The 10,202-nt window shown below is 39.4% G+C and overlaps 2 protein-coding genes across 2 annotated transcripts in view; one reads left to right on the top strand and one right to left on the bottom strand.

The window, feature by feature from the left end:
* Nucleotides 1-111: 111 nt before the first annotated feature.
* Nucleotides 112-5,828, bottom strand: cfap126 (cilia and flagella associated protein 126). Its single transcript, XM_008304031.1, has 5 exons — nt 5,802-5,828; nt 5,026-5,088; nt 4,836-4,907; nt 4,544-4,747; nt 112-1,099 (listed from the first exon to the last, which is right to left on the bottom strand). The coding sequence occupies exons 1-5, from the start codon at nt 5,826-5,828 to the stop codon at nt 905-907; spliced, it is 561 nt and encodes a 186-aa protein (XP_008302253.1). The 3' UTR covers nt 112-904.
* Nucleotides 5,829-6,988: 1,160 nt separating this feature from the next.
* The window catches only part of ccnq (cyclin Q), an 11,613-nt gene continuing 8,399 nt past the window's right edge, over nt 6,989-10,202 (top strand). Inside the window, exons 1-2 of the mRNA XM_008304038.1 lie at nt 6,989-7,258; nt 9,283-9,466. Of these exons, the coding sequence (XP_008302260.1) occupies nt 7,108-7,258; nt 9,283-9,466 (335 nt within the window). The 5' untranslated portion in view covers nt 6,989-7,107. The remainder of the gene's footprint in view (nt 7,259-9,282; nt 9,467-10,202) is intronic.

Below are 10,202 nucleotides of genomic sequence, written 5' to 3'. Positions count from 1 at the left end.
GTAGGTGTGAATGTGAGTGTGCTTGGTTGTCTGTCTCTAAGTGTAGCCCTGTGATAGACTGGTTACCTGTCCAGGTGAACCTGCCTTTGCCCTACGTCGCCTGGGATAGACTCCAGCCCCCCATGACCCTAGTGAGGATTAAGCGGTGTATAGATAATGGATGAATGCATGGAAGTAGTAAAATACCTGTAGCATGTAGAATCCCCAACTTTTTCCAGTGTTGCTAAAACCTGGGAGTGCTTTGAAACATATACGTTACTGATTTTAGGTTTTAATCAAATAAATGTTGTTTTTTTTTGGTATGATTTATGACATTATAACTGTGTTGTATTGCACAGAAGACATTTTTAAATCCTCTCTACTTCTAGTCATGGTTGTGCTGGTTCCATACAGGTGGAAGACTTTAGAATGCAGTAAAAAAATGAGTCCACAGTTAGTAAAAGTGTGGGGTTCGGAGGGTTAAGGCACTCAGGATGGTTATTTTTGTTTGCGGTCTTTAAATGTTGTGATATATTAGAGATATGGCCCTTCATGCTGCAAAATGTTGCTGCTGTCCCAAAGTCTGACAAACCACCGACTAACAAATATGTCTACTAACCGCCAGCTCGTGCCTCCACAGAGAGAACAATAGCTTTTATTGTTTTGCAGCGTTCAGTGATGCTGGAACTCATTGCACTGGTCAGCTGGCAGAACAGTGAGACATTCTGGTCTGGAGTGACAGCTGACAAAATGGTAACTCCAACGTAAGGCAAACATGTGTAGGAGACAGATATCTCAAGAAAAGCTTTCGTTATTTATTTGACCATGTATTGATGTGCTGGAAACTGCTTCTGTACAATCACTCAGAGACGGTACTGTTTATTTTTATAGCTATTTTTGTGATGTATGAAGAATGAAATTACGTTCACTGGTCTCTGCTCGGAGGATGATGGTGTTGGCCGGCTGCTTCCTCGACAGGCCTCAAAGCTGGCTTCTCCTCAGCCGCAGAGCTCTGGCTGGCAGCCCTCTCGCTGACAGTGACGAGGTGGTTTTGAGACACCGGTTGGGCCTCAGCTGCTGAGGATGGAGCAGCGTCTTGCTCCTGTACATCCCTGCTGGTCTGAAACGAGTGAAAACAGACGATGGAGCCACTAAACAGACTTGAACTTTCTTCCTCTTGCAAATGAAAACTTGAAATCCTAACCAGTAACACATAGCCATGCTGATGCCTTTATTACCGTGTGGTTAGACTGTTGTATTTTATTTATTGTATGTGGGTGTACAGCAGTTGTTCCTTCAGCGTCTGCAGCTAACATAACATGCAGTTGCTCATCTTCTAATAGGAAAAAAACCCAGTGTGATCACATCAGACCAGTATTGGCCTCCCTCCACTGGCTTCATGTCCGTTACCAGGTTGACTATTATTGCGTGTTTTTATGGTTTTAACTTAATCTTTTATTGTGTTGTAACTTTTTCTTTTCTTTTCTTTTTTTTACTACCTTTTTATTGTCTTATAGATTAAGATTTGTCTCTCAGTGCTTGGTCTTACTTGATTTAGTATGACCAACGTTAGCCAATGTTAGCAAACTTGATCACTATGTGTTAAGTTAAATTTTGGCTGCTCTACTATTATGTTGGTATTTATCTTTATGCTTCACTGAATTTGTAACACAATTCTATAATATCCTTGTAGAGTCTCTGAGAATAAACAGGCTTTAAATCTTCACTTCATCAGCATTTCTCTGTCACATAACACAAATAACAAATGTAAGACACCAAATACTGATAACTGATCTGTTGCCACGGCTTCATTTGGTTAAAACCAGGAACCAATATGTTAGTACACATCTCTGTTCATTACTGAATTTGTTTGCTGTTTTATTCCTCTTCTTTACTCACAGGACTCCTAGCAACACCTTTTCTTCAACCCTCAAGTTACCCAAGTAGTTTCTAGAAGCTTTTTTGCCGCCTGTGAGCTCATTTATCACTGCGTCATAAAGTCCTGCACTTCTGTGGAAACAGCACAGATATAGCTAGAAGTAGAGAGAACTCAGAAATGCCTATCACGCAGAATGAAAAAGCTATAATGCCATAAATCATTAAAAAGTAGATTTTCTTTGAATATTTATTTCACAGAAAAGAAAAAAAAACAAACTGGAACCAACATGTTCCACATTTGTGCCCACTGGTGTTACCAATACTGGAAAAATGGTGACGACATGCTTTAGATATTTTACTACTTAATTTTGAATTTATGTTCAGACTTTTCTTCTTTGCTCTGTTTAAACACGGCCTGCAGTTCAGCTGAAAAGCAGCTGAACTTTCAACACACGACTGTCGGTCACAGTGATGGTTCATCAGTTGGGACAAGGAGTGCAGCATTAAATGAGACATACATTAAAGTGATTTATTTATTTTATTAAAACGCCGGTATGTTCTCAGATTTTACAGTTCACGCACAGATAAATCGTGTCATTTTGATGATTTCTTAAACACAACAAGCCTTTTGAGATTCACTTTTATGATTAAAACCACAAAACCTTGTGACAGGCTCTAAATGTAGGACGTAGTGGTTAACACAACAGCTCATAGCAACAGTAAACTGACAGAGTAATGCTGGTAGCAGTATCTAAAGTTAACTTAACATTTACCACTATTATCTCTGGATCACACCTGTTTGTGTGACTGTAGCATCAAAACCTCTTTACATGTTCTCACTTTAAAGATTTTTAGGAGTTTAAGAATCAGTAATAGTATTGACTTTATCAATTATTCAATTTAATTTGCAGCAGACAGCGATCTCTTGGCTGCTCATGACCACAGGAGACAGGAAATGTTTGAGGCTTGACTTCTCACAAACCCACTGTCGCAACAATCCACAGTTTGAGTTTAGGATACGTGACAGTTCTATCCTATCGAGGTCATATCAGAGACGCTGTATGTCTCCATTGCTTCTTTGCGGTCATGCATTCAGTGTCAAAGCGTGAACTTTTTCTATACCGTGTGTCAGATATAAGCAGGTCCACTAAGGTCGCAAAAGTAAAGGGAATACCCAGAATCCTTCAGTTCATGTGTGTTTGCTTTCCTTCCTTTAATCGTGAAGGACAAATGTGGGTATTTTGGTCTTTCTTTTGCTTTCTACTGAATGTGTTTTAGTCACTCATCATATTTCCTTTAAAACATAAAAGCAGTTTTGTTATAAAAATGTAGTGTTATATGTGATGATTCAATGCTCTTCGTATGAACCTATGTGCTGAGCGAGCTCTGTAAAGTTTCCACTGAGGAAGTACAGAAGGCCATGAAAGATAACGTGCACACCAAGCTACTTAGTGAAGAACAAATATAGTGCACGGCACAGATTGTAGCAAATCAGTGCACGAAAACGAACATTGGACACCGTGTGCCTGGGTGCCTGAAGCAGATGTGAGCAGAGGAGAAATCTTTTGTATGTCTGTATAAATGCTTCAAAGTTTCTTGAGTCTGGAGTCACTTGTTCAGACTCTGTTCTGTACATGTGATTCCTTGCGGCAATTAAAACATTGCTTTGACTTGAGAGACGACTGTGTGCTGATTGGGAGCAGTTAGGATTCCACTGAAGAATTTTCTTTACAAGTTTTTCTAAATGTAGTCATTTAGAAACACCGGCAGGTTTAGCTTCACATAAAGGCTTCGTCCTTGGCATAGCTGCAGCCATCAGACGTTCATAAACGCTATCACAGTGTGCAACAGTAGCACGTGTAAAAAGCTGTCATAAAGTCAACAAACAGTCATGTGTGTTGTTCAGCAGTACTTTAATCATCAGCCTACCAGCGTCCATTAGTTACCACAAGCCAGCGGTCAGACTGTACCGAGTGGCAGCCAAAGTCCTGATTGTTTCAAACTGTTTGTTTCAATCCAATTTTTTATTTGTAAGAAGAAAAATGTCACACGTCATTAAACTTCAGTGCTGAATTTTTTCGTTTTTCACAGAACCTCATTAGAGCAAACGTTTTGTTTTTGGCATTTCTTTGCAGAAAAGATAAAATCATCTTTTTCTTCACGTTAGACTAAATCTAACACCATTATATGTAATCAGGTTCAATCTAAGTAGATCCTTAGAATGTGGATCCCCAAGAAGATCCAACTCTGCAGTCACATTTAAATGTTCTGCACTTATATGTCGCTTTTATCCAAAGTGCTTTACAATGTGTTTCTTATTCACACACACATTCATACACTAATGGTAACAGAGCTGCCATGCAAGGTGCTGCCTGCCATTGGGAGCAACTTCAGGTTCAGTGTCTTGCCCAAGGACACGTCAACTGTGGAGGGGATCTAACCGGCAACCTTGCGATTGGAGGACAATCCGCTCTACCACCTGAGCCACAGCTGCCCATTTACCAGCCTTTACTTGGAAATTGGAAAATCCTGGGTATTACACAAGGAGTCTGAAAATTCAGTCACACCCACTCACTGAAAACAGTATGTGCTTTTGAAATAGGGCTTATGAAAACATAAAGAGGGGCAGGGAAGCGTTCCTTGCACCTTCAAGGAAAACATCTACATGTGTTTGTGTGGGCCTGACCTGCTCGCCAGTGTCCTGCAGTGTATCTGTGCTTTTGCTGCCTCTGTGTGGCTGAGATCCGTCACTGCGCTGTGGGTAAAATCCCCACGACTGGAGCCTGTTGACACCCACTGCAGTGCGGGCTGTGGCGTTGAGCGGACGCTGGAGTGGGATACGATCAGGTAGATCCCAGGTGCCCTTAAAGTCTGACCAAGCACTGCCTCTCTGTAACAAAACACACAGTGAGCGCTTCACAGTGACAGAAAGGCCCCTGTTAATGGAGAGAGAAAACAGAGGATTGATATGTTCTCACCTTCAGTCCTGGGAGCAGATATCCTTTATCATCAGCTATGAAGGCGGTGTGACCCAGCCGTGCAGTGGGTCTCTGCCAACACACAGTGGGATAAACTCACTCATCAAATTTTCAAATGACCATGCATCCAGGCAATAAGAAATACAGCTAATGTAATGCAACAGGACAGGACTGCTGATACATCCACTACCTCTTTGACGTGCTTAGTTGGACCCCAGTTCTGCATCGTCTGTGGTTTGAAGGTGTCGTCATACTGATGATAGAAGATAGATAAGGCGAGAAAAAATCATAACAGACACCAACTCTGTGATTATTAAACAAAATGTAAAATCTTACATCACAAACACAAACGTATCTGCACATTCGATTAACTTTATAGCTCAAATTCTGTTGCTCTGACTTGAACTGCATCATAAATGCTACTCAACACATACAGAAACTATTTTGGAAATTAATGTAGAATCACATATAGAGAGATGATATCAGTATTGTGTCATCATCATTACTAAAATTTAGTTTACTGACATAAAAATAATGTCAAATCCCCAATCAGCAGGGATGTTTAGCCGCAAATACTTCAAGCTAGCTAGCTAGTGCTACAGCAAGCTAATATAGTTAGCTGGTATGTTGCTGTATTAGATTAACAACAAAAAACAAGTTTGTATATGCATATTAAAAAAAAAAAAAAAAAAAAAAAAAACTAAAACAGAAACTTATTTTGTTCTGTCAAAATACTACATAAACACACAATTTCTTTCGATTTTCTCACACCAGTTACATTATTTCAGTGCTATTTGGAGACTGGCTGCTGTCAGTCAGGAAAAGACCTGAAATGAGAAGTGACTGTATCTAGAAGTCGGGAGGGAAATGAGGCGTGTATGGGGGTTTCTTCCATCGGTTTAACCTCGAACAGAACAGAAAACATTTAAAGTTTATAGTTTGTTTCAGTGCATATATTTAGTTTACCTGGTTTGCTGAGTAATTGGAGGACATTTCTGGGTGCGTTACAACCTCCGTGTCTGTTTATGCTGGTGACTCGTTGCATAGCAACAGTGACGGTGCTGCTCATTGGCTGGGACTCAGGGGTTGTACAGAACGTTTCTGTTTTTGTTTGTCTGTTTGCTTGTTTTATTCTGGAGAAATTTCCCGCCATATGCAGTAATACCGCCAAATGTATATACTTAAAAAAAACAACAACAAGCAAATAAATAATAAATAGCTATTATTCTGGAGCCTTGGCTTAAAAAATGGTCTTTTTTGTGACTATTTAAAACAACAACAACAACCTTGGAGCACTTGTTGCATTGAAAACAATTAATTTGTTAGTTAGTTAGTTAGTTTTTTTTTTTTTTTTGTTCCATATAAAACAATTCTGCCATTTAAAGGGTTAAAGTACGAAAAATGAATCAATATTTGTTGGTTATGATCAGGACTGATGATAAAATAAATAAAAAATAAAAAATCTAACTGAGTGGAAGTGGAAAATAATAGTAATATGCAATACTTTTATCACAGTTTTTTTATTCAGACATTTTTGTCCTCTAAGTTCCTGAGTGTGTGTTTGTTATTTAAACCTGCCAATTTAAATGAATAAATAAATAAATGAATGAATGAATGAATGAATGAATGTATCAGAATCAGTGTCGTTGCTAATCTCTGAAATGTCCCAGACTGTGACAGTTTAAAAAATCCACTTAAAACTTATTATATGGAAAACACTTTAACATTATTATATTTTATTTATCTGTGCGCGCTTGTGTGTGCTACATAAAATACAACAGTGGCACCACAGAAATAAACTGTTATTTAAAGGGCTGAAGTCCTAACAAGGATTGAATACATGGTAGCTATGACCTGAACTGATGCTGATTAAAATTATTTGTCGGTAAAAATGGAAAAGTAAATAATTTTAATGTCTACAGACTTAGGTTTAATTAACTTTTTTTTAATGGATTTGCGCGCATGTTCCATTTGTATATGTTTGACCTAAAGCACAATAATCAGCGTCCGTTTTTTTTTTTTTTTCGCAATATATTCTCAGAAGGAAATTGCTGACTGGGAGCCACACTATTTTTCGTCCGGCAGCTTCCGTGCACCGGAACCTTGTAAGTCTTCTGTGTAGCAGGTTAAAATGTCCGGCTAACAGCAACGACCCACACCTCCTGTGTTTGGTGTATTTTCCAAATTTGAAACCTGAACCAACTTCTTAACTCCTAGACAGAAAGTCCGTCTTTTTCAAACGTTAAATTCTTGTTCTCGTGGTGCCGCAGACATGGAGGGTTCGTCCTCACGTGTCTCTGCCTCGCTCCCGGACGGTGCGCTGCGGAAGGCGACCAGGAGAGACTCCAGCGGGGATGCAGAAACTGACCCTGGCCGGGACATGAAAACACACTTTCGAGTCTGTCGCTTCATCATGGAGACAGGTAAGTGCCTGTATGGCTGCATGGTAACACAAAAAGACTGTATGGTAACACAAAAAGACTGTACAGTAACACAACAGGACTGTATGGTAACACCCGAGGAGGCTGTTTCCACAACTAGAGTGGAGGACACTGAACTCAGCTTCTGGTTCGTCAGTTAATGGAAACTCGCAGCGTTGAGTGACTGATTCTCTCCTTTTTTATTTTTATGGCCATGTTTTAATTATGTAAAACTGCATTCTACATTTAGACAAACCCTTAATTTTGCCTGAAACTTATTTTAAAATGTGTGAAACCTTTATTCCAAGTCTGAACAGGCAAAATAGTGTGATTTTACTACTATATATAGCAGTAAAATCACACTTAAACTAGCTTGATTTAAGCTAGCTTGTCCTACAGAGACTAAAAACTCGTGAAGCATAGTTTCTGTTTTGTAATAGGAACCGTTATGCTGCTTGTGAGAATAAAAAAGGGAGATAACGTTGCTTTTTTGCTCATTTAAGCCACATTAGACCAGATCTAGATCTATTAAAACCTTTAACTGGGTTAAATTATTCAAAGTCACTTTTGGAAGACAGGCTAAAGACCCTTTAAAGGGCAGCTTCTGATCGGAAAACCTTTATTCTGTTTGTGAAAATTCTGCTTTATGCACAGGTGGACCACATTAGACCAGGTCCAGATCCACAACTGTTGTATCTGGGTTGGCCAAATCTAGACGAGGTTGTCTTTCAGAGGCGACAGACTCCTGAAGACCCAGTTTCTGATTTGGGAAACCTTTACAAGAATGCAACAAGAAAGGGAGATGTCACTCTTTTTTGGGAAAATGTGGACATTAGACCAGGTCGAAGTTAAAGATTCATTAAAGTACAGTTTGTCATTAAACATCTATTGCTTTTTGCACATCTGGACCACATTAGATCAGATCCAGATCTAGAGTCACTACGTACAGGATAGCCAAATCTATCCTAGATTGTCATGCAGAGACTAAAGATTCATAAAAACACACTCTCTGTTTTGTGAAACCTTTATACCATTTGTACAGGGCAAAAAACAAACAGTGATTATGTGGACTTTCTGCAGAACTGGACCTGGATGAATGAGGTCAACATGCAAAAAAAAAAAAGAAAGAAAAGCAGTGACTCTTCCTCCTTTGTGTCATTTGTGTTTTTATATATAGAATAAAAGTTTCCAAAGCTTCAGAGCAGGTTTTAGATAACATTACTTTGGTACCTCAACAGTCTCATGATTTTATGTCATTGAAATGTGGCAAAAACAGAATCTGTTTAAATCTAGTTTCTAACTTTAACTGTCGTATCAGAAACACACTTCGACATCTAAGCCATGCATGAGGGAAGCCCTTTCTACCAGGAACAGAAATACAAGTTATGTGTTATAAAGGATAGTTATTAATTTTTTTTGCTTTGGACCTATTATGTCAAATTCAGACTAACTATTGTATGATTTTAACTTAAAGATTAGATTTTGAATATCTTCGATCGTGTCAAATTAGACTTTGAAACTTTGGACTGCACATTGATATTCCTTTTTGCATTTTTTTTTCGTTGTTCAGGTGGAAGTAGGCTTCTGCAGTAGTCAGACACATGGAAGAACTTTAAAAAGACTAGTCAGCCTTTACTCTGACTTGTTAATCTCATTCTCATATAGAGAGAAAACAACAGTTTACTGAATTTAACACGTGCTTGTTGTTATTCATCGAGGTCTGATGTTAAATTTACCTCACGTCTGATGCATCAAGCAGCACTTGGTCCACTTTTTGCTTTTGCCTGTACAGATGATTGTTTACTGTTTGGTGGTACACGACTGTGGTAAGAATAGAAAAAAGTTCACATTTTCACTTTGCAGCCTGCATCCAGTCGTGTGAATTCCTGCACATGATCTTATTCGTTGATTCAACTGGTGATTCAAATAATCAGTGTTACAGCAGATGGATTGGATGGACAAACGAATTTGTCGGAGATGATTAAAAACAGGGTGTTTTGAGATGAGTAATCCTCCTCATCCATCAGGAGTGAAGCTCGGGATGCGCTCGGTGCCCGTCGCCACAGCCTGCGTGTTGTACCACCGCTTCTTCGAGCGAGCCAGCGTCCGAGCATACGAACCCTACCTGGTGGCCATGAGCTGTGTTTACCTGGCTGGGAAGGTGGAGGAGCAGCACATCAGGACCCGGGACATCATCAACGTGAGCCACAGGTAATTTACACGGTAAAGAGTTGGTGCTACACTGCCAGACCGACCACATATAAGTAAATAAAAATACTTATGTTGTCAAGCAAACAATTCAGTATAATGAAAGAGAGATTAAAGTTAGCTGTTAAACTTATATTATATTCACTGAGAACGATTTTTTGTTCAGTGAAGTCGTTTGACATTGAGGCCACAAAATAATCACTTTAGTTAGTGAGCAGTCTGCTGAACGCTTTTTTGACTATTTTATTAATTATTTGATCTAGAAAATGTCAGAAAGTGCTATGCAGCGAGAGAGACCTCAATGTCCTCTCCATGGTCCTCCTGAAACAGCTCCCAGTCTGTGACATTGAGGCACTCCTGGAGGGGTCCCCTCTGTGTCCCTACACCAGACCTTCACATACCTTGTGCTGGCCACTTGTTGTTACACCAGCGGCCTGTAGGTGGTTTCAAGGTGTATCAGTGGGGAGAGAAGAAGAGGTCCAAGATTTTATTCCCTCTTGTTGCACACTTAACATACTGACTTAGCCTAGATTTTGTAGAAAAACACAGAAAATTCTGCATGACCTGGTGGAATCATGAAGCCATTAATGACTCTGCTCTGAGCAATGATCACATTGTAAAAATTCATGGACCGTTTGGTTAAACAGCAGGCTGTGTTTACATTGACCACCATAGGAGACAGTAGTATGGAGACAAATTTAAAATGTGAGTAAAATATCTTCACTTTGTAGAGCCACAG

This window comes from Stegastes partitus, unplaced genomic scaffold (genome assembly GCF_000690725.1).
Source record: "Stegastes partitus isolate 25-593 unplaced genomic scaffold, Stegastes_partitus-1.0.2 Scaffold2121, whole genome shotgun sequence".
Taxonomy (NCBI): Eukaryota; Metazoa; Chordata; class Actinopteri; family Pomacentridae; genus Stegastes; species Stegastes partitus.
The sequence above is the reverse complement of the archived record's forward strand: the minus strand, read 5'-3'. Positions and strand labels throughout refer to the sequence as shown.